The following is a 24,092-nucleotide window of genomic DNA, read 5'->3' as shown; positions in this document are numbered from 1 at the left end:
AAATTCTTTCCTCAGGGCCAGCTGATCAGGCCTCCTGGAGGTCAGGCTTTGCCCTCTGACTATTGTCCTTGGCAAGTGGGGTTCAATGTGCAGGACAGGAGGGACCAATCAGATTATGCAAGGCCAAGAGGGAGCTCTAATGATTCCCCCACCAAGATCCCTCAGGGCTGCTTGGATGGAGAGGGATGGAGCATGTTTGAGTGATGGCTGAGGCAGGGTCTCAGCAGACTGATTCTGCTCAGGAATTCTGAGGGCTGGGTGGTGAAAGCGCAGTCTAGATTATGCCTCGCAACGCTGTAGGAGAATGGGCCCTTCACAGGCAGGGCCCATCCATTCTAATCTGATTAGATGATCTAATGATCAGCCTGAGTAGTTCCCAAACTCATGCATCAGAAGGACCCCCGGGGTGCCTTTAAAAGTCTCAGCCTCAGAGCCACCGGAAGTCTGCAGTGGGAAGAGGACTCTGGGCTCCAAGGCCTGGCACCTCTGAAGCACTGGATTTCACCCAGGTAGAGCTACTGACCCCGTTGAAGGCCTCCCGAGCCTCAGTGTGCCTGAGGCCCCGGTGTCCTCCACCAGCATTGGCACACTGACCCCCTTTTCCTCAGAAAGTGACTCTGAGAAGCTTTGAGCTTCTTCCCTGGCGGTCTCAGAGTTGGGGTGACACCCTGGAAATAGCTCGCCCCATACTCATTTTACATTTTTCGTTGCCCGGAAGGACTCAGCAACATGGGGGTGACGGGGCTTGAACCTCCACCTCTGCCTTTGCTCCCTGGCTTGTGTAACGTCTGCTTTAACATAAATCCCTGGGAAATCAACAAACAGAGAGTCTCGTGGCGAAGCTGTACTGGCTGAGGGGACAGAAGACTCATCCTGCCGGCCCCATCCCTCCCTCCTGCTGGGCCATAAGAGAGAAAGAGGGCTCAGAGCTCAGCTCCCTAGACCCTGAGGACTGCTGGGAGCTGGCCCCCATCCAAATGAATGTGACCCTCTCCCCAGACTAAGGTGCTCTGACCAGCAGCATGGAGGATTGCGCCCAGGGAGGGCCCTGGCAAATGTCTTATCACAAAGGGAACATGTCCAGGCTGAAACTGATACATGGTGCCCGGGGCAGAGGTTCCTGAGCACGGCAACCCCCAGGAGCTCCCTTCCTGTCCTGGCCACAGACAATGCCTGCCCTCCCCAAGCAGCATCCTGGGCCTCCAAGATGTCAACTTCGATTCAACCAACTTCATTATCTTATCTAGGTCTCTGGGGTGAAGCCACTGTCCCCATGCAGCTACTGTCTTTACCCCCAAAGAAGTGGGGCTGCTAGTCCAGCATCATTGCTGTTAATAATGACAGCAGTGACACCCCAGTTGCTCAGAACCTGGGGGTTGACAAGGCACTTTTTCTTTCATTGGCTGTTTGATGCTCACTGAGCCCTGAGGACTTGTAGTCATCCTGTCTGTTTTGTAGACTCAAAGGAGAAATCCAAGGTCAGCAGTGAGGGACAAGGTCAGAATTTGAAACCCAGGTCTGCCCAAAGATTAGATGTCCTCTCCCATGCTGAGCTGTCAGAGCAGGAGGGGCCAGGCTGGACCCCTGCCATTCCAGGTCTAGTCTGCACTTTAGTAACATCCCCAGGGACACTGCTGTACTGAGGTTTGAGAACTGCTGGCCTCTGGCTGGGAGGCCTCTCCTGCCCTGCCCTCCTTCCAGCTCTCTGATGCCTTGGGAGCTCCCTACAGTGGCTCACAGGTAGACCACCCTGGGGAGGAGGAAGAAAGGAAGGAGGCTGGAGAGAACCCACAGTTCCCTGAGGTCGTCAGGAAAAGACTGGGGAGCAAGGGAGGTGGGCCATGAGCAGTTCCAGTCCTGCTGGGCCATGCTGACTACCAGCTGGGCCAGCCTGCAGGCCTGGCCCCTGGCATGACAGGCTCATCCCTGATGTACTCCGTTCCTGGGCTGATTTAGGAGGTGCCTTCTATAGGAGGCATGCAGGAGTGGTGGACAGAGGGGCCCAGGGGAGAGTGCACAGACTGGTCAGTAGAGAGCCAGGTTGTGAGATGCTGGTGGGAGAAAGTTTGGGTGAGAATGAGAGAGAGAGAGAGAGAGAGAGAAGGAAGGGAAGGGAAGAGAAGGGAAGAAGGGAGGGAAGACCAAGAGCAGAGGGATACAGACAGGGGTGGGAACAGGGAAAGCAGAGAGATACAGGGGAGGCAGGAATACAGGGGCAAGGTATAATGAGTGTCTGAGTCCAGTCCAGAGGGAGGTAGAGGCAGGGAGCCAAGGCAGGAGGGGCGGGGCCAGGTACAGAGAGAGGCTGGAGGGCTCCAAGAAGGAGGAGTGCACAGACAGACACAGCCCTGCAGCCAGCAGAGCCCAAATTGGAATTCCAGCTGTATGGCCTTGGACTGCCCTCTCCCCCAGGAGCAGCAATTCCCCGGTGTGGTGACCTGCCAAAGGCAGCTTCTCTGTGTACTCTCTGCAATGCTTCTCCCACCCATAAGTCCAGGTGTCTGTCCATGGCAGGCACCTTTTCCCTGGCTGTCCAAGCCTGAATCCCAGATGCTCTGACCTCTAAAAGTGCTCGTGGTTGGTTCCCGAGCCCCCAGCACCTGGGGTGAGAAGTCCTGCCCTTTTGTCAAGTGTTTCCCTTTAGTTCCAGATGCCACCCTGACAGGTGCTGTCCTGTGATTAATGTCCCCAACCCCTAGCCCAGGGACCAGCTCCTCCTCTCCAAGCTAGAGCTGGTTGGTGGGTGGCAGCACAGAGAACAGGACCTCCTCTGGCCACCTCAGCTGACTGGGGCTGAGTTTCCTCCCAGCCCGTCTTCCTGGCTGTGCTATGTGTTGCTAGTCCTGCTGATGTAGTCAGGAGTCTGTGTGGGACAAGTGCCCTTGGGGCAAAGCAGATAGGCTGCGAGGGCATCTGGGGTGGGGGGGTATCACACAGCCCCATAATGGGCCTGGAGTTCCTGCCAGTGATGCAGGGAGAGGAACCTGACTGTTGTCAGATCATACATGGAAGCATAAAGTCTTTGGCGACTTCAAAGTCCTGTGCAGAGTGACAAAGAAAGAAGAGACCCTGGACAGCTGGGAATAGAGTCAAGATTAAGAGCCTTGGTTGGTTTGGGGAACTGCTGTCAGAGGTGGGGACCATGGCTGGAGTTAGAATTGATCATGTTGATTTGGCGAGCTTTTGTTCAATTAGGAGTAATACCAGCTGTGTGTCTTGGACAAGTGACTTGACCTCTCTGTACCTCTGTTTCCTCATCTATAAAATATGGATGACAGCCATACCTACTTTCCGCAGTGGCAGAGAGGAGTAAGTAGGTTAACACGCTGAAATGCTTAGAACACTGTGAGGCACAGATCCGCATTAAAGGGATATTAACTAGGATTATGAGAAGTTGACCAGTCCCAGGGTCATGGAGTGGGATTGTGATCGGAACTGGGGTCCCATGTTGGAGTTAGGGGACATCAGCATAAGACAGAGTGAGGACTCCATTCTGAATCTTTCCACATCATCTTCAGCCTCTTCCCGTATAACCCAATAACCCACAGCATTGCCTTCGCAGCCTGGCACGCCAGCCAGTATCTCCTCCCGCATCTCTGCAGGCCCGGGGACCGAAACAGACAACATCTCTCCAAGCCGTCCCCAGCCTCTTGTTTGTTTGCTACGTCAGTGCCATGGGCACGTTTTTGCTAATTTTGTAGCTGCCTTTATCAAATGGGGATTCACAGGCGCTTTATCCTTGATAAGTGGATTAGTTGGGGAGCAAGACAAGAGGTATGGGCACATGTGGGGCTGCTCCATAGAGGAGACTTGTTTCTTGAAGAATGGAGCCTACGTTCCCTGCCCTGTGTGGGGGAGGCAGCCAGGGCATTGAAGTAGCTGGGAAGGACCATTACGCTCCTCCCAGGGTCTGGGAGCTGGAATTTTCTTCAGAACAAGCAGGGAGCAGGAGGGATCCTGGGTCCCTCAGCAGAGAGGAGGGAAACGGATTAAATCCAGGCACTTGGTACACGGGGGCTGGCTTTGGGTTGTATCACCTGCCTGGATTGCCCTTGCTCCTCACCTCTCCTCCCCACCTTTCCTCTCCTTCCTTCCTTTGTTTCCTTTCCTCTCTCAGCTCCTCCAAGGGCCTCCTGGTCAGCACCATAAACTCAGAGTTGGATAAGATGTGCTCTCTGTTTTTGTCTACTCCAGAGTCGAATTGAACAAAACCAAACCAATGAATGAGCAAGCCTCCAAGCATGTCAGATCTGGCACATCTGATTAGAGACCCTAGGATGCTCCCAGGTGCTTCCTCAAGCCTTGATGATCTCTAAGGAAAGGCCTGGCACACAGGGCTTCTCGAACTTCTCTTCCAGTCCCCCCTGATAATAGTTGAGGCCCTGGATGAGGGGTAGCATGGAGTTTCCTGTATTGTCTTTAAAATGCATGTGAGTTTTGCAGTCCTTTGTCACTTCAGAGCCATTGTGTAATAATGCAGTACTTTCCAGTGGCATCACACGTCAAGGTGATGCTTGGCCTCTCCAGGAAGTTGCGCCATGTTTAGCTTGTGATTTTTGCATGGCCCATGATGGTCAACCTGATGTTGGGACTGGAAGAGGAAGTGAAGATGACCGAGACATCTGGAGTGTTGGGTGACCATGATGGTCATAGACAGAAATGGAAAATGCAGGAGGAGGGCCTAGACCAGGGGTAGCTCTTTGGAGGTCAGGGCCAGCAGGACAGAAGTCAGGGCAGAGATGTGGATTTCTCTTTGCAGAGACCAGAGATGGAATAAGATGGACAGGGAGAGAAGGGAAAGAGGCTGGAAGGATGCTTGGTGCAGATGTTCTACCACAGCTGGTTAAGGAAGTGGGGTGGGACCCCCAATGTTCCCTTTTCTCTTCCCTTTTTAGTGTGAGTGGCCAGGATCTTGAGGTCACTGCCCTGGCTGCAGCAGGAATCTGGCAGAGTGGGCGAGGGGGCACAGAGGCTCTAAGAGGGAAAGAAAAGGACAGAGCAGAGCACTGCGGGTCCTCAGCTGGTCCTTAGCCGATCCTGTCCTCCCTGAGCTGCCTCCAGCTGAGTGTGATTTTGCTATTTATTTACATGTAATTATTGCTATGAGTGCAGATATTAACGCTGTCAAGAGCAATTTGCTCTGACATTTTTCACTCGCTCAGTGCCCCCCGCCACTCTTGATGGTGCTCAGGGCTCTCCCGGCTCAGCCGCTGCACACTCAGTGGCCCGACCGGGAACCACCCAGCCGGCAAGGAGTGGTGTCAGTGAGCTCACCCGCTCCTCTGCAAACTCATTAAGCTTTGAAATTGAATTTGGTCCTGGAGAGGGTGGCTGGGCCCCACTCTATCGGGCCAGGCTGGCTCAGGGCCTCCCTGCTCTACCTTCCACAGAGATAACTGGGCAAGGCTTGAGTTTGCTGGGGCTGAGGCTGGCAGAGGGCATTGGAGGCAGCTGGTGAAGACAGTGATTGAGGGGTGGGAGGCATGCACGCTCACAGGCATAGCCAAGACAACCACGGCACAAGTAGCCACATGGTGGCTCAAACTCTCGAATCCATCACCTGGTCAATGCTGGGAAAAGTAGGCAGCCCTAACTTTGAGGGACAGTTTGCAACTGACAGCTGTACCCGTTTAACAAAGGGACTTTCCTACGGAGCCGGTCAGGCATCTTAGTCACCCATGGAAAACCATACCACAGGGTAGGCCGTGGCTGGCCTCGTGGTGAATCCCTTAGGTAGATGTCAGAAATAAAATTGACTTTCCACGTACACCTTCTGAGCTCAAATCCCAGCCCCACCACTTACTTCCTGGGGCCTCAGTTTCCTGATCTTTAAAATGGAATGGCCATTTGTTATTATACCCATACTTCAATGGATGTAAGACAATGTAGCCTGGTCAGTTCTTGATTTTCTCAGAAGATGTCACCAGGAGCCTTAATGTAGCTGCCCTGCCACCTGGCCATTGCAAGGCAGTCAACTGACTGCAGGTGCATTTTGCCTTCAGAAAGATTAAAATGTACATCTTTTTTTTTTTAATTTTTATTTTTTTATTATTCATATGTGCATACAATGCTTGGGTCGTTTCTCCCCCCTGCCCCCACCCTCTCCCTCTCCCCCCCCACCCCCTCGATACCCAGCAGAAACTATTTTGCCCTTATTTCTAATTTTGTTGTAGAGAGAGTATAAGCAATAATAGGAAGGAACAAGGGTTTTTGCTGGTTGAGATAAGGATAGCTATACAGGGCATTGACTCACATTGATTTCCTGTGCATGTGTGTTACCTTCTAGGTTAATTCTTTTTGATCTCACCTTTTCTCTAGTTCCTGGTCCCCTTCTCCTATTGGCCTCAGTTGCTTTTAAGGTATCTGCTTTAGTTTCTCTGCGTTGAGAGCAACAAATGCTAGCTAATTTTTTAGGTGTCTTACCTATCCTCACCCCTCCCTTGTGTGCTCTCGCTTTTATCATGTGCTCAAAGTCCGATCCCCTTGTTGTGTTTGCCCTTGATCTAGTGTCCGCATATGAGGGAGAACATTACAATTTTTGTCTTTGGGGCCAGGCTAACCTCACTCAGAATGATGTTCTCCAATTCCATCCATAAAATGTACATCTTTAGACTGGTGCCCATCTGATACTGTAGGGAGAAATGGCTGGGTTGCTGTCGGCACACAGCAGATGCTTAAAAACTGCAGGCTGTGGCATGTTTCCATGTGAGCCTCTCAGTACCAGGGGCCATTTTCAGAAGAGGAAGCTGAGGCTGTTTCACCCATTCAGTCTACAGAAGGGCGGTGCTCCTTGGAGCGACTAGCAGGTCTGTGCCAGCGATCATGGCTGCGAGTCCCTAACGCACTGTGATATGTGCCAGCTTGTCTGCCCAGGTACTAACGAGGCCTCCCTGCCACCACTCAGTCCCTGCCACCGTCAATCTGCATCCTCATCTCTGGTAATTATGGAGGAGGACCTACCCCCACCAAATGCCGGGAGGGCTTGAGTGCCCAGGTCTCCTGTCCCCCTCCAGAGTCAAGGAGGCCCCCTTCTCTACCCTCTCCCTTCCCTCCTCCCCTCAGCTGAGCCAATTAGGCCCCTGACACCTGGAGCCGCTGACAAACTGTTTCTGTCACTTGCTCTCTGTCTTTCATTAGGGCTGCAAAGGAGGGGGAGAGGGAAAGGGAGGGGAGGGAGATGGGATCTTTCATGCTTAGTAAGGCCAGATACATTAATTACAAAACGGCCATTTGCCGCGTGAAAGTGTGCTAATTAAATTTATGCAATCATTATCTTTAAATAGTCATATCTTTCCCAGCGATCGGCCCCTTCCTTCCCCAACCCCGCCACTGCTCCCAGCAGAGCTGCTCTAATCCCCCAACCGTCATTTATCAGGCCATCAGAGATGGTCTCCAAATTCCATTGTGCCTCCCAGCGCAGATATGGACACCTCCAGACTCAGGCCAGTGTAAGCATCTGCCTGGGGAGGGGTGACCAAAGTCTCCATCTACTGTTTCCAGATAACTGGAGGGTGACATCTTGTCAACCAAACAACAGGGAATTTGTGTATGTGTGTGCGTGTGCGACAAGCAGGAAGTCATTCTTCTAACTGTTTACTCTGTCTTTAGCTGAAAGCCTCTATGGATACCTGAAGTGGGAAGGGGCTTTTTGAAATCCTTCAGGTTGAGGGGGGTTGTGAGCATACCACAAGACCTTTGGTTTATTTTTATCCAGTCAGTTCACTGCCAGGCCCTGTAACCGAGGTAAACAATATCAGTTCACTCATTGCTAACTCAGCAAATGTCTGCTGGGTACTTACCATGTGCCAGGCACTGGGAGTAAGACAGTGCTCTCGAGCATACCCGGCCAAATCCAGAGATGGCATGGCCCCAGGAGAACATGGAGTGTGTATGCATGGGTGTGTGCCTGTGAGTTTCAGATGTGTGCAGCAGTGCACAGAGTCAGGGTCAGCCAGTGCCCACGCCAAAGGTTGGACTGCAGGAGAGCTAAGGGTGCCTCTGGACCCCAGGGGGCTCACAGCTTCTGTGGACTGAACTTTCTGGTATCGCTTCCCCACACTAGTAGGTCCTGACCAAAGTTTTTCCTGGACCCCTTCAAAAATTATACCCCTTCAGCCCCCCCATCCTTCCTCTTACCTCCAGCAGAGCCTGCCTCAGGAGACTTCCTGAGTGTGGCAGGCTGAGCTGCACAGGTATGATGGGTGGCCCAGCAGGGCTGGTGAGAGGCAGCAGCAGTGGCCTGGGTTTACTCAGGAGCCCAGCTGCTGAATGCCTAGTCCCAGGCCTGCAGTCTTGGTGAAATTGTCCCTAGAGGGCAAACAGGACACGTGTCATCACATGTGCAATACCACAGGCACACTTACGTGCCGCCTTTACAGTGCACACACATATGTAATACTCCCATGCACACACAAATACATACACACACCATACACAAGTGCACATAGCTGCACATGTAACACTCAGACTCACAGCGCACACATATACTATATGTACACACATATGTACACGCATACATGTACATACATATGCAATATGTCCATGTGCACACCCAAGTACACACAAGAGTCCTGTGTGCACATACATGGCAGCACAATATTCACACACACATAGCAGACATGTGTGCACGCACTCAATACTCACAGGCATACACACACAGTCCTCCCACACCTGATGCTCACATGTGCGTGCCTATGCACACGTGCACTGAGGAGACCTCAGCCAAGTGCAGGCCACAAACATGGGGCAGGAAGCCAAGGGTCCTTATCTCAGTCCTGCCACTCCTCCCTTGAGTGATTCCAGGCAAGGCCTGAACCTCAGTTTCCTCATCAGCAAAGTGGACTAACTGCTTCATGGAGTAGATGCAAGGCTTGGAGGGAAAGTCTTTATAAACTGTAAGGTGCTGTGCTGTAGCAAGAAAATGTTCACAGCGGGGCTCAGAAAAGCCTTCAGCAGGTGACATAGGAGAGAAGGAGGGGTGGTTGGAGTGCGCACTGTGTGAGATGTGGGATGGGGATGGTAGAGGGGGGTGAGGGCCATAAGCAGAGATGGCTGGGGAAGGGGGGCTGGGACAGGGACCTTCAGGAAATCTTGTTTGGAAGCTCCAAGTCAGCACCCGAAGCCCATTACTGCTGTCCACAGGGGGCAAAGAGAGGGGAGGGACCAGATCCTCTTAACAGAGAACTGCGAGGCAGAGCGGGAAGCTGTGGCGGCTGGCTGCCTGGGTGGGTGATTTATCATTTGCACTAATCCCAGCGTGGAGCTGGGGACAGGGAGGGGACCAGCGGTGTGTGTGTTTACACGCACATAGCTGCGTCCAATGGGGACCAAAGGAAGGTGCATACAGAAACATAGTTTTGCATTAGTGAGCTGCCGACTGTGGAGGTGTGAGGCTGAGGTGTGCGGGTGTAAGTGTAGGTGTGTGGATGGTTTGTGGCTCGGCAGATCTTCATGCATACCATTCTTTGTGTGTCTGCGTTGGCCTGTCTGCACAATGCTGAATGTGTTCCTATGTGTGTTGTACACCCCACGTCTTTGCCCAAGTGGGTGTGGCTGTGTCGTGGGATCATGTGACAGCAATTGCAGCAATGATGTGGGAGCAGTGCCTCTCACACTTGGCAGTCTGTTAGAATCCCCAGGGGAGCTTTAAAAAAAAATCCTGATTCCCCAGGTCCCCAGGTGATTCCAATGGACCACCAGCCTAGGGGGAGGACAGGAATTAGGTGGAGTGGCACTGTCCCTCTTCCCTGCTGAATTGGACCTGGACACAGAGATGGACCCCAGGCCCCAGACCTTAGGAACCAAGACCCGTTGTGAGGTGTGCTAACCTGGTCACCCCCGGGCTGGGGACAGTTTCACTGCATTCCGTTCCTGGCAAGCTGTGACCTGCCAATGGGAACAGGCGTCTCTATTTATCCCCCCTCTCACTGCTTATGGAAGTCAAGGGGACAAATTAGCACGGATAGCAAACCAGGCCTGGAGCTGGATGGGAAGCTTGGAGGACACTGAGCCCTGTCTGCCAAGTCAGCAGGTCCTTTTGGAGCCAAAGAGGAGGACATGAGGGAGTGGCAGTGAGCCTGGGGGGTGGGGGCAGAGGAGGGCACAGAGGGCAGCCACAGCACCTGAGTTTTCTGTGAGTCTCACTCCTCTTGTTTGAGCACCTGCAGTAATCTCCAAGTTGCTTCCGGGTTTCCTGTGTGTTGAGGGGTTGCATGTTTGTACTCGTGTGCATGTGGGAGTGTAATTGATGAGTTTATCCAAAGTGGGTGTGCATGCCAAGGCCAGAGGAGGTGCAACTTACCCAAGGGACCAACACCTACTCCCTTTCCATGGCACACCCCAGCCTTCTGTTGTCCCTGGGCACAACCAAAAGAAGCTTCCGACTGTGTGTGTTGGCGGCAGGGTGGGGGGTAGATGGGGGGGGTGGGGAGGAGAGCTTGCCAGTCTGCTCTCCAGGGGTCATTTCCATCTCAGGTCCATCCCTGAGCTCCTTCCTCCCTTTTACCCAGGTGGTGAGGAAACCTGCAGGGAAGGGGAGAGTTTGGTGGGAATAAACCATGCAGCAGACTCTGTTTTGAGCAGTCTTACCCACTTACTCATTTCATCCTCACAATACCCTCCTCAGTAGCTGCAGTCATTCTCATTCCCATTGCACAGACAAGAAGACTGAGGCCCAGAAGGTAAGAGAAATTACCCGGAGTCAGTTAGCCAGCAGGGAACACCCATACTAAAGAAGATGTTCTGACTCCCAGGCTTCAGAAAGCTCCCACGCTCCTCCCCAGCACCAACTGGCCCTGGACCCTCAGCCAAACTGCTGTCCCTCTCCAGGCCTCAAGGTCACCCTCTGGCAGTATGGGCTGGGAGATCCAAGACCTCAGCTGATTCCAGGGGTCCTGGACATGATGTCACTGTGCCCCTCCAGTTCCACCATCCTGACCTCACCAGTCTCAGGCCCCTGCACCTCCCTCATCCTGCCCCCTGCTGCTCCCCCATCCACCACCCAAACCCTGCCACGGAGCCCCCACAATGGCGATGGTGCTGTGCTGGCCGTTCTAATTGCAGCCGTGCTCCCAAGCCACACGCGGTTATCACAGAGGGTGCAGACCTAGCAGCTCAGCCTCCTCGGTCCCAGGCCCTCAGGGCCAGCTCAGGAACGGAGGGAATTAATTACATTTTTCCATCCCCTTCTTTTAAAGTAGGGGAGCTCGCCTACTTTAGAAGGGGAGGGGGCAGTGAGCAGAGGCTGTGGAAGGGGGGGCCCACCCCCAAAAGCAGCAGGCCTCTCCCCAGGGGCGGAAGGGGGGTGAGGTTGGCCCCTTATTGATTTAGTCTGGTCCAGGCTGGGACTGATTTGGAGCAAGGAGAGGGCTGGGTAGTGGGGGAGGGGAGGGGAGGAAAGGAAGGTGGGGCTGTCAGTCAGCCTGACAGACAGCCCTGAGATTTGCCTTCAGATAAAACCTTACAGATGTGGAGGTCGGTATTGATTTTGAGTTAGTAACGGTACCGTACCAAGAAGTAATACATTAGTGAAAGCAAGGTCACCGGGAAAGAGTAAACCCCACCCTTAGAGAGGCCTCGGCATTCTTGAGGGGGTGGATTACTTGCGGCACCCGGCCAGGACTTCCTCAAGTTCAAAAGTTTGCAGGCCCCGGACCTTGGCTGGGCCTCTCACTGTGGGCAAAATGCTTCCTGCTTCTGTGGGCAAAGAGGGACTTCCAGAAGTCCCCGGACCAGCTGCAGGCTGGGAGAGGGAGGGGGTCCAGGGGGTTCTGCACAGCCCATCTTGGGTGGGGAAGGAGCATCACTAGGGGCTGGAAGCTTGGGTGCAGAGCAAGCCAAATGTCTGTGAGAGCTTGTGCAAATCTTGTCACTTCCCCATGCCTCAGTTTCTCCATCTGCAGAATGGGGTAATAGGAGCCCATTTGGTTGAGGAACCACTGAAGTGAGCCAGGTACAACTGGGGCCATGCTCTTCTCTCCACAGTGGCCCCTGCCCGCCTCTCCGTGAATGGGTCCTGCCCAGTTTGCTGGGAAGCTGCTCTGGCGTGGAGACAGGGGGTTGAATGAAATGGAAACCCTTTGATCCACAGGCCCGAGGGACTCAAGTGATGCCACACTGTCCCTCATTCACACTTACCCCAGATGTGGATTTGATTTGATGTTCCAGGCCAAATCCCATTGAGCAAATCCCATTACAAGAAAAGCTCCCTGTGCCAAGCTGTTTGTCATCTGTCTGTGAACAGGCAAGGTCCAGGGCTTTGGAGCCACCAGGCACCACACAAACCCCTCTGGCAAAGGACTGCAGGAGGCCTTACAGCACCCATGATTTCTCTTCTCCACACTGACCTTATTGCTGTTTCTTAAACCTGCTGGGTGTGTTCCCACCCCAGGGCCTTTGCACTTGCGGATTCCCCTGTCTGGAAAGCGCTTCTGACACATTTCCCCATGGCTGGTTCTTTTTGGACTTGCTAGCTGTCCCCTCTTTGGGGAGGTCTCTCCTGAGTCCCTCCCACCCCACCACAGCCTTCTGTTTTTTCCTCCATAGCATTTATTAGTATCAGAAATTATGTAATTTATCTGTTCACTTGTGTGTTGTCAGTTTCCTTTGTTAGGCTGACAGTTGCAGGAAGGCATGGAACAGGTTCATTTTTGTGGTCCCACTGCCCAGCTAAGTGTTAGCCTGTGATGCTCAATAAATATTGTTAAACAAATGCATGTGAACTTAACAGAGCTTTTCCGAATTCACAATGGAGAGGTGGGCTGCAGAGGCAGACGAAACAGTTCCAGCCGGCTTATCTAGAGCCTGGTACACTCTATGACGTGTTTGTTGAGTGAATAAATGAATGAATGAAAGTTATCTGTAGGAAACAACAGGAGGTAGGGAAGGGATTGGCACAGACAGGTAAAGGTCAGATCACAAGAAGGGGTTGGTGGGAGGTACTAAGGAGCCATTGACAGTTGTTGAGTGATGTGGTCAGGTTTAACAGCAGTTCTGTGAAGGTCTCTGTCTCACAGGATGAGTATGGGGTCTGTGCACAGCTCTTGGTCAGTCCCAAGCCCCACATCCTCTCCCTACCAACTCTTTCCATCCCTTCTCTGTCATCATCCTTTCTGGGGACATCTTAGAGAAGGGCAGAATGGAAGGATCAAACTGGATCCCTCCAGGAGTCCCTGCCACATGTTCTGAAGGAAGGGACTCTGTTCCTCCTGGGCCTCGAAGTCCATCTTAGGTCCCAGGCTCCTTGGAAGGGAAGCGGGGCCTGTATTTGTGTAGGTGGGGATGGGGTGGGTGACAGTTTATTAATTTAAGTGGAAAGTGGGATCTTAATGAGGCATCCAACAGACAACCTGAAAAAGAGGGGGGCCTCCCGGCCCTACCAGCCCCCACGGCAAATGCCTCAGGCTGGGGAGATCCCATCTTGAAGGTCAGAAAGCCACAGACATGGTCCAGTGCTCAACACTATGGTGGACCCACCATGGCAATGACCTCGGAAGCACTAAGCAGAGGGCAAGTGCAGGAGGCCTCAGCGCTCAGACTATGCAAAGCAGCTCCACCATGGCCCAGCCTCCTGCCTCCCTGGGAAAGCTTCCTCTCATCCTCCCACATCCCAGAGATGTGCACCATGTCTTTGCCATCTTGGAGGGGTTGACACGGTTCCATCCCACCTAAATCCCACCAGCTACCATGGGACAAGACCTGTTGGGGCTGGCAGCTCCAGTTGGACCACGCTCTTGGCTCTGACTCTGGGAGAGGCCGGAGGAAGGAAAGGGGAAAGGATGGGACCCCCTGCCAAGGCATTCTGTTCCCATGGGATCCAGCCTCAGGGGAGGAACCCCACCCCTCACCCCACCGGCTGCCCAGGAAACAAACTACTGCCACTACCTGGAGTAGACCTCTGAAGGGCTCAGATGCATCAATCTTGTCCGTAAGAGTCCATGGCAGGCGAGCTAGGACGGATCAACTCAGCCGTGGACTCCTTGCCCTTAGGTCTGCTGTAAGGTCTCAGGGAGCCACAGCCCTTGTGGACCTCAGTCTTTTCATTTGAGAAATGGATACCATAGCTCTGCCTACACACATGTCTGTAGATCTCTGGATTGGGAGAATCATGGGGGTTGATGGCTGAGAGGAGAGTGGAGACCCCCAGGAGGCTTGTGGAGCCAGACTCAGTTTCCCCAGTTCTCTCCCAGGCTGTGGGCAAAGCCACCCATGTACCGCTTCCCTCATTCTCCAGCCACCCTCTGAATTGTATACCGTCATCATCCCTTTCCCAGGACTAGAGACTGTCATGGAGGGTGAGGGGTCCCTGGAGGTTTCACAGCTAATAAGTGAGGAGTTTCGGGTCTCTCCCTGCCGAGGAACCCACATCTCTGATCTTGACCTGCTCTTGTGCTGCAGTGCCTATGGCAGGGATGGACGCAAATGACAAGGCAGATGTCTTCAGAAGGTGTCTGGTCAGCCCCTGCTCCACAACCCACAGTCTGCTTTCTCCACAGAGGCGAGAGAGAACTCAGAGCACACAGCCATTCTGTTCTGCTCAGAGTAGAGCCAATGCTTAGCAGAACTGTGCCTATCTGGCATCACCAGGAGGTCACCAGGGGCCCCACACACATACTGTGCCCCCTGCCTGGGGTTGGCGGGGTCACTCTTGCTCTCCAGGACTGCTACCTGTACTGCTTATCCCCATTCTCTCCCCTGGAACCTCCCCTAGAAGCTTCTCTAACATTCAGACAGGCTGGGTCCTCTCCACAGGCTTCTATAGCCTACCCTGCCTTCATCACCCTTCACTGGCAGCCTTTTCTTGTTGCCTCCCCAACCAGATTCAGAACTGCCCCCTCCTATTCCCCTCAGGACAGTGACCAGGACTTTTTCTCTTCTGAAGTCCCAGGGCCTTCAGCCTGAGGCCTGGGTCAGAGTTACCACCAATGCCTGTTTGTTGAATGAATAAGCAAGCATCAATGTTCTGACACCAGGTTCTTTATGCTGAGTTTCTGGAGACAAGCCTTCCCATGCCAGTCTGAGTGCCAGCACTGATGGGAAGGTCCCATGTACTGAACCAGGGTGAGTGTGTGTGTGTGTGGGGGGTGACAGTCACAGACATCAGAAGCTGGCACAGTCACAGAAGGGTGCCTGGAAAGCTGTTTAAAAGCATTGACCTTGGGCTTTGGTGTGGCTGGGGCAGGAGCTCAAAGTCCAGAGAAGTGAAGAGTAGAGCAAACCTAGCACAGGAAATGAGTGGGGGCGGGGGTTCCAGAAAGATCACAGTCTTGCTTTCACGTGTGTATGCGTATGTGTTGGAAGCTGGGCGTCCTAGGCTGATGGGGAGGCTCCGTTCCCTGACCTAGGAGGGCTCTCTGACTGATGCGAGGGACAGCTCTATCTAGTAAGCTCGCTCATGCACATACAGGCGTTCATTCATTTATTCATTCTTTCCGCAGATAGGCCCAGGGTGCCCTTAGCTAGTCCATTCATTCATTCATGCCTGCATTCGTTCCTTCACGCGCTCGTCCTTCAGCAGAAAGGCCCAGGGTGACCCCTTGAGCCAGGATCTATGGATGGAGAGGTAAAAGAGGGCTTGTCCTGCCCCCTAGAGCCCTCAGTGGACAGAGGCCCTGTGGGCTGGGACAGGAGAAACACTGAAGACTGGTAGCCTTCAAATGCCACAGAGACCTGAGGGCAGAGCTCTAGGAAGACCTGCCCTGGGCCAGCCAGGCGTGGTCTCCATGCACAGGCGCTGGGCCGCGCTCCAGCCGGGCACTGACCGTCTCTCTCACAGGTGATGGGCATCTTGAGTAACCCCAGTGCGGTGCCTCCGCAGCCGCAGGCCGACTTCTCCATCTCCCCGCTGCACGGCGGCCTCGACTCAGCCTCCTCCATCTCAGCCAGCTGCAGCCAGCGGGCAGACTCCATCAAGCCTGGTGACAGCCTGCCCACCTCCCAGTCCTACTGCCCGCCCACCTACAGCGCCACCGGCTACAGCGTGGACCCCGTGGCTGGCTACCAGTACGGCCAGTACAGCCAGAGTGAGTGCTCCGCCTCCTCCCTGCCCCCACACTGAGGCCCTCTGCTCATTTCTAGGGTGCCCCTTTCACAGATGGGGAAACCCATGTCCAGAAAGGAGGCGCAGCTGATGTAAGGTGATACCTGAGCTGCGCATCAAACCCAGGTCATCTGATCAGGTACCTGGGCTCCTATACAAATGTAACACAAACCACAAATGTCATTCCGGATTTTTCTAATGGCCACATTTTAAAACTTAAGAAGAAAGGGGTCACATTATTTTACTCTGTATTTTATTTATCACTACGGCATATAATCCATCTCAGATTACAAACGAGATAGTCAGCATCTCGCTCTCACGTTATCTTCTATATCCACTGTGTGTTTTACCCTTAGGGGCCGTTTTAATTCAGACACTAATTTTTTTTTTCATCCAAAATACTCCAACCGTATTTAAATTTCCTAGTTTTCAGTTGAGGGAGTTATTTACACAGCCAAGCTGTTCCAAGTAGACTTAGAAAATTTCCAACCATGAAACAGCTAAATCAAAGATCAGTTTTTACATTTCAATTAGAAAAAAGTAAATAAGCCTCTGAAACTCACTTCCCCATTTGCACTAAAGACAGTTCGAGTGCTCCCCAGCTGCCTGTGGTGATGGGGCAGCACAGTAGGAGACCTTGCAATTCCTGCCCCCTGCCTGGAGCGGGAGGTGGAGGGGTTGTATTTGGAGCTGTCCTCTATGCCTCAGCCTTGGTTTCCCCAAACTACAAGGGTTCCACATGCCTGCCAGTCACCATCCCCTTGGCACCTTGTCTGGAGGCTGAGACGGGATCCTCAGACCAAAGACTGGAAAGGTGGCTCTGGCTGCAGCCTCTGGCAACCAGCCTGACACGGGCCAGCAACAGGGCAGGCCTAGACGGGACAGGGAGCCAGAGGTCACCAGGCTCTGCTCCTGCCCCACCTGCTGGTGTCAAACTAATCAGAAGGCATGTTGAGGGAGAAGGGACCTCCAAGCCTGAGGGCGTCTTTCTCCTCCACCGCTGCCTGGCCAGCCATGCTGACCTTGGCTTGCCTTGGCCCCCAGCTCTCTAACTCCCATAGTCTTGGCTTCCACAGCTAAATGAGGGTCAGCTGTGCGGATCTCTACCTCCTGGGTGTCTGTGTACGCTCGCGTGTATGTAGTGCACACGTATAGATGGGTGAGTGCAGTGCAGGCATCACAGACGTGTGTGCAGATGTGTGTGCTCGTGCACGTGACGTGTTTGTGTGTTTCAGCATCTATGTAGTGTGCACGTCCTTGCAATAGGTGAGTTATGTGTACGTGTGTAATCAGGTGATGAGCACATGTGGCGTGTATACACATAACTACACGGGTGCACATGAAGGTCATGGTATGCATGTATATTTGTGTGTGGACACACGTGCACATATATGCAAGTATATGTGGCAGTAACACAGATGCTTAAATGTGCACTCGGTCGTGTAAGCTGGACTGGAGAGTGTACATGTGTGCTGTGTGCTTGGGATACAGTGCATGTCATGCTGTGGATGTGTATAAAAAGCACGTTTGCACACGCATAGATTATGAGTATGCAGATATGTGTGGCTGTATGTACATGTGTGTAGGTGTGTGTTGTACACGGTTACGACATGTGCACCTGTGTGTGTTCCTGTGGTGTGACTGTGTGTATGAATGCGTGTGCATGGGAGCACACATCTGTGTGTACATTTGAGAGCAGGGCGCACTTGCGAGGGGTCCTGGCGACCCCCTGACCCAGCGCGTGTTCCCAGCAAGGCACGGAATACACATGCTCTTGATAAAGATTGGAAAGCAGAGGCCGCAGCACAGCGGCCCGGGGCAGGCGTTAGTCACACCCGAGCCCTGTGCCCTGCTCCAGGGGCGCCTGCCCAATTCGGAAATAAAATTAACCCCAAAGTCAGCATGGGGGTGGTGGGGGAGGGGGATCAAAAGGGAAGGGGCCCAGGAGGCGAGAAAGGAGGGGCCTGGCCCCCTTCCCAGGGAGGGAAAGGGGAAGCAATTTCCCTCCCTGGCCAGGCCTCCCTTGCCCTCCCCCTCCCTTCTCTGCCCCTCCTCCTTCCCCTTCTCCTCCCACTTCCCCCAGCTCCACCCCCTTCCCTGGCTGCTCCAGGAGAGCTCAGGGTTCCTCTTGGGCCACCTTCTCCAGCCCCACCCAAAGGGAATCCCAGCACAGACCCCACCCTGCCAAGGCTCCAGGGTTGAACTGAAATCTGCACTTCTGCCACCAATTAGTGTGGATAAGTCACAGGCTTGCCTCTCTGAGCCTCAGTCTTCCCATCTGTGAAACAGGGTCAGGATTAGCTTCATCCTCGCAAAGATTTTTTTGTCATTTGATCTCCTTCGCCTTGGACATTCTGGGGCAGCCCAGGGACGCATCTTGTGCCCATGAACCACCTGCCTCATGAGCCTGGGTCACCGAATACACTTGTGGCTGTGCTCCCTGCTGTGCATGGAGAGTCACGTGTCCCAAACTTCCCCTATACATTTGCCCAGATCCACCAGTCACCTGCTTGCATCTGTCCTGTGCATGAGTTTAGCCCACAGGGCACGGGGTGATGTGTGTCCTTTATAGATGTAATTCTAAAAGCTAGTTATTTGCCGCTGCAAAAACTAGGTTCAGAGATGATGCTTACCTTTCCTTACACGGCATGGGAATAGTGGACCTAGAGCCTCAACTTCAAGTCACAGATGAAACCGCAGACTCATTCAAGACACTCAGTAATGATGCCAGGCATGTTCCCAGCTTCTCGTCCACCCACACGTGGGCAGAGGCACCCACAGAGAGAGGTGTGAGTGTCACTGATACAGCTCTACCAAATGACTGTGTACAGAGGAAGGAGAAATGACTGCTTATTGAGCACGCACTATGGGTTTGCCGCTCCACCCTCATGGCCACGCTGTGCAATGAGCATGCATATTCCCACTGCCCCACTAAGACAGTGGTATCCACAGAGGTCATTCATCTGAGGTCACCTAGCAGTGGATCTAGACTTGCCTGTAGCCCATCCTCAGAGGCCCATTTTCAGGCATGCATGGAGCGTACACATGGCCAGACACTCCTGCAGCAGAGTCGTCCTCTCCCGAGGCCTCTCACCTTCCAGGGACACCTTCACACCTTTTTCTGCTCCAGCCAGTGTCCATCCATCTGTCTGTCCCTCCCTGTCCCTGAAGGGGGTGGAAGCAGGGGGCCAGGGACGGGGCACATGGCAGATTAATACGGCCTTGGTGTTCCCAGAGGCCAGGGCCGTCCTAATGATGGGGCTGATAGAACTCAGGAGTGTGAAAAGAATTTTAATAGATCTGACAAGTCTAATAAGAATTTGTGTCTAGAAGGGCCCTCCTCTGGGGCTGTGGGCTGACGAGGCGCTGACGGGTGAGATTTGTTTACTGCCTGGCATCGCCGTCACATCTCCTGCCAACTCCTGATTAATCTAATTTGAGACGTTTAGAGCCCAGGCTCGGCACGAGGTAGAGGAGGGAGACATGGAGAGACAGAGGGACAGGGAAGGCCATTGACAGAAGCCCTAATGAGAAATGTCACGGCCCTGCCCCCACCAACCCTTGGCTCCACCCCAGGACGAGGCCAGCTCTGAGGCCCCATTGGTGCCCTTGGATTTGACTTGGTCACCAGTGAAGGTTAGCTTCCAGGTGGTTTCTTGGCCACCTCAAGCCCCTAGTGTGTGCTGGGCCATGGCTGGTAACTCGGGGAGGCAAAGGGGAGGCGACCCACAGAGTGGCTCAAGGCACAAGGGGTCCAATTCAGGCTCCTCCATGGCACGTGCTATACGTGCCCCAGTTTCCACATTTATGCAGTAGGAACAATTGTACCTAAACAACAGGCAGATGAAAGAATCAAATGGGATTACATCCACCCAGCACACAGTAAGTGCTCACCAAGCGAGGGCACTCCTTTGCGGTTCTCACTGTCACCTGGAGTCAGACCTCACAGCCCATCCATGGAAATAGCTGTCAAGTGGCAGCCAAGGTAGACTGCAGTCTTCTGTGACTCAGGAAAGGTCACCTGAGTTGCATGTGCTCTTGGACAAGTGTCTGAGATTACCTGGAAATAGGACCAAGGCAGGATGGATGGAGGCCTCCCACACCCTCGAGTGCTGTGCACACACAAGGGGTCATTCTGTAGGAGGCTGCTGGTGAAGTCTAGGGGGACTCTGAGCAGCGAGCACCAGACTGCCCCAGTTTGGAGACCACACATAGGAGCTATGTGACCTTGCAAGTTGTACAATCTCTCAGGACCTTGGTTCCAGCTCCTTCAAATGGGGACAGCCATACTCTCTGCTTCATGGAGCTGGTGTGAGGGTACAGGGCTGGGAGCAGGACTGGCACAGAGCCAGCTCTCTGCAGGTGTGAGCTCCTCCCCTTCCTGTTCCTTCACCACTTTGAGAGGGTGGCTTCCTAACGGGGAGCCCAGGTAGGAGAGATGGTGTGGCCATAGCGGCAGGGCTGAGATGGAAATTACATGAACTCTCCCAGGTCGTGTCAAGCCCCAAGGCTCAGGTTTTTTCTCATCACCTACCTTGGAGCTTGGCAAGCTAAGAACAGGATGCGGACACTCCAAAAAGACCCCAGGGCATTTGCACATCCTTTAGGATTCTAGGGGGCCTTGCCATGAGCCCTCAGTGACCAGCATCTCAAAGATCCTCGTCCCAGAACCCTCGTGCAGGCTGGACTTGGTTTTTCCCATTTTGTGGATGGGGAAAGAGGTTTAGAGATGAAGAGTGGTTGACTCAAAGCCACGTAAAGATGTGGCTGTGCCCATGCCCCCATCAAAAGTCATTTGCTTACTGAATCCCGGCCCTAAACCCCTGCTGCATTTAAGCCCACATATGTTATGCTCACACTCATCATTCACGTGGATTTTCTTCTCTAACTTCACCACAGCTCTTCAGCCTCAAGACCATTATCCCCATTTTACTGACAAGGAAAGTGAGGCTTGGGTGGGTGAGGTGGTATGTGCCCCAAATCACACACTAAAAGTTGACAGGCACAGGATTTGAGACGAATTCATTGGAACCCCTAAGCAATTTGACCTCTCGGTGCTCAATTATTGGTATTGCCACCTGGCCTCCCTAACCTCACCCTCAGGCCTTGTCCATCACCTCCTGGCTCCACCCACCTGCTCTAGGCAGAAGCTGCCACGCTGGGGAAAGCATGCAGAATGTTCCAAGTTGCCCTGGTGGGCAGGTGACAGAGCGGGCACTGATCAGCCTCGTGACTTCTCATGCAGAGCTCTGCATTTTCCTCTCCTCTCTAGATCCTGAAGGTCCCAGGGGGATGGATTGGCCACAGCCACCAAGCCCGGCTTGGAAGGCAGCATCTTCGCATCTCCTGAGGCTTTGGCCACATGTCAGTCAAGTCACTTGTTCAGGGAGACTGCAGCCTCAGTCAAGACAGAACACACATGCATGAAGCTAGCCAGTGGTCCTAGCTGCACAGGGACAGATGCATGTAGCTGGGTCAGGAGGAGCTCACCTATACATGGTACCTGTTCACACACAGGCACCCCCACTGTGCATCTGCTCACAAAGGGGCCCATGACTCCCACATGTGTGCACACGTGCCTGTGCAAGTATTGCTTGTGTGAACATTCATGTGCATGCTGATTACTGCTTCGAGGAGATTGTTTCCACTGCACACAGGATTCACACACACAAGTGTGCACACTCACATGCATACATGTTCTCAGACACTCATCTGTCTCTTCTGGGTGCCCAGAGCTGACAGGGCTGTAGGTCTCAGCTCCCCACTCCTCCTTCTCCATGGCCTCCTCAACTCATTCACAAAAGCTGCTTTGACTTTTGTGCAAGAGTCTTGCTTTGCTTCATCCACGAGCTGGGTTTATGGTCCAGAAGAGGCAGAATGGCTTGGCTATCCCCCATGACCGGGATATGTAGAGGGCTTGCTGGAAGGGAGGATCAATTCTTCACTCAGCACTGTGGATACCAATCTATACTTCCTACAGAACTGATGAGGGAACCGGGCAAATGTGAATGTTGAGTAAACATTTGCTAAATGATTGGAGGGGAAGTGAGAGACAGGACTTCACGATGAAGTGGAAGGATGGATGGAAGGAAAGAAGAAAAGGAAAGGAAAGACAGATGGTTAGATGGACAGAGGATGATGGATGGATGCATGGATGTATGAACAGATGGATGGATGGACAGAATGGATGGATAGATGGATGATGCATGGATGGATGGATACATGGATGTATGAACAGATGGATGGATGGATGGATGGATGGATGGAGGGTAAATGGAAAAATAGACAAAAAGAGCCCCAGTTTCTAGTAGTTTCTGTTTTTTTTCCAGCTGCTGTTGATTACCTGGCCAAAAATGTGAGCCTGTCCACACAACGTCGCATGAAGCTTGGGGAGCATTCCGCTGTGCTAGGACTCCTCCCTGTGGAAACCGGCCAGGCCTACTAGGGCCCCTGGGGCGACTTGCCCCAGCCCAACCCCTCCTGACCCCTGAAATTCCCTGCCTCAGTCCTCTCCATGCCCCAGGGTCACAGGAGGCCAGGAAAGAAGCCCACTCCCTTCTCACAAGCAGCTCCCTGGAGATGTGCAGTCAGTGTTGTCCTTCACCTGTGGCTAGACGCCCCAACTGGACCCTTGGAGCCTGCGTCTCCCTTTGTCCCCAGGAGGGCTCCTGGCCAGCCTGCAGTGCTCCCAACTCAAATCCACTGTGGCCTCAGTGCCAACTCACCCTGGAATCTGAGGCTCATCCCAAATGGCACACCTTGGCATCCAGATGGATGGGGCCTGAGATCAGGTCCTAGTGCCCTTTGCACCCAAATCCTTTGGTGCCCTGGCCAGAGGTACAGGTGGAGTCCCGAGGCTGCAAGATCTGTGAGCCCCCCCAATGTGGGTCTCTGGCTTACTGACAGAAACACAACCCCTTCCTCCTCTGGACACTGGGATTCCAGTCCCCCCTGGGGGATTGGCAGCAGGGCAGTCTCAGCTCTACCAAGAATCAGAAGGACTCAGGACTCCCCCCTACACCCCTGCTTGTGTCAGGAAACCTAGCTCTGGTAGGAGATGAGGGAGACCAGGAAGAGGCTCTGCCAGGGAGCGGGTAGGAACAGCGCGTGGGGCTTGTCAGCCATGGGCTGGTCCAGGGTACCAGTTCTCAGCTCAGGCACCGGGAGGTAGAGGGCTCTTAGGCTAAAGCCTGATTCTAAACTCACCCACTGCATCAGGGTCTGGGATGCAAGCAGAACCTTTTGGTTTCCTCGATGGAACAGAGGGGAAAGTCTTAAGGCCACTGAGTGAAGGCGCACAGGGCTGGTTCTGGGGGGCTTCCCTCTGCGTGGTCCTCTTGCCTGTGAGCTGCCAGCCCTTGAGCCGAAGGCCTTAGCTCTCAGCCTCCAAGTTCACAGCCCGAAAGTTGAGACTCTGCACTCTGCCTCCCAACGAGACCAGACCCCATCTTGCACATACATGTCCTCTAGGAGGGGACTTTGTCTTCCTGTGTGCCAGCTCCTTGGCCCTGTCTGAGTGCAGAGGGCTTCTTGTGGCACTTTCGACCAGGGAGGGCAGCCCATCCCCAAAGACTATCTATTCCCCTTGGCATTTTGGTGGGGGGCATGTCCCTGTTCCACCCAATCAAGTTGACTGGCTCCTGGGCCAAGAGGCTTCAGTCTCCCGATTGGATGCCTTGATCTGGGGCACATGCGGCCAGTTTTCAAGCCACCACCTCCTAGCAGAGGAAGACACCAAAAGGTCTAGAGGCAAGAGAAAGGGCACCTTCCTTGAGCCCTTGAGGGGCTCCCTCAAGCTCCATTCTCTTTAAGCGCTGGGATCTTTGGGGGATGGGTCAGGCCCCCAATTTTCCTCCCCAGAGCTCTTTACCTGTTGATCACACTTTTATTCATCTTCACCATGACCATCACTACAGTCTGCACTTGGATCTCCTTCTCCATGTGCTGCTGGGTATGGGGCACTTGTAATGGGAGGTACGGCATGGAACCCACCAACATTGGACCCAATTGCTTGTCTCCACCTGGACACATGAGGCCACTTGTATGCTCAGCCAGC

At 53.5% G+C, this 24,092-nt stretch overlaps 1 protein-coding gene across 2 annotated transcripts in view; it reads left to right on the top strand.

Moving 5' to 3' along the window:
* Pax7 (paired box 7) overlaps positions 1–22,720 on the top strand; it is a 93,583-nt gene extending 70,863 nt beyond the window's left edge. For both annotated transcript variants that reach the window (XM_020163467.2, XM_074077980.1), the window contains exons 8-9: positions 15,773–16,019; positions 22,366–22,720. In XM_020163467.2, coding sequence (XP_020019056.1) covers positions 15,773–16,019; positions 22,366–22,481 — 363 coding nt within the window. In that variant the 3' untranslated portion in view covers positions 22,482–22,720. The remainder of the gene's footprint in view (positions 1–15,772; positions 16,020–22,365) is intronic.
* Positions 22,721–24,092: the final 1,372 nt, after the last annotated feature.

This window comes from Castor canadensis, chromosome 7, assembly GCF_047511655.1.
Source record: "Castor canadensis chromosome 7, mCasCan1.hap1v2, whole genome shotgun sequence".
Lineage (NCBI taxonomy): Eukaryota > Metazoa > Chordata > Mammalia > Rodentia > Castoridae > Castor > Castor canadensis.
This window is presented reverse-complemented; position numbering and strand designations above follow the sequence as displayed.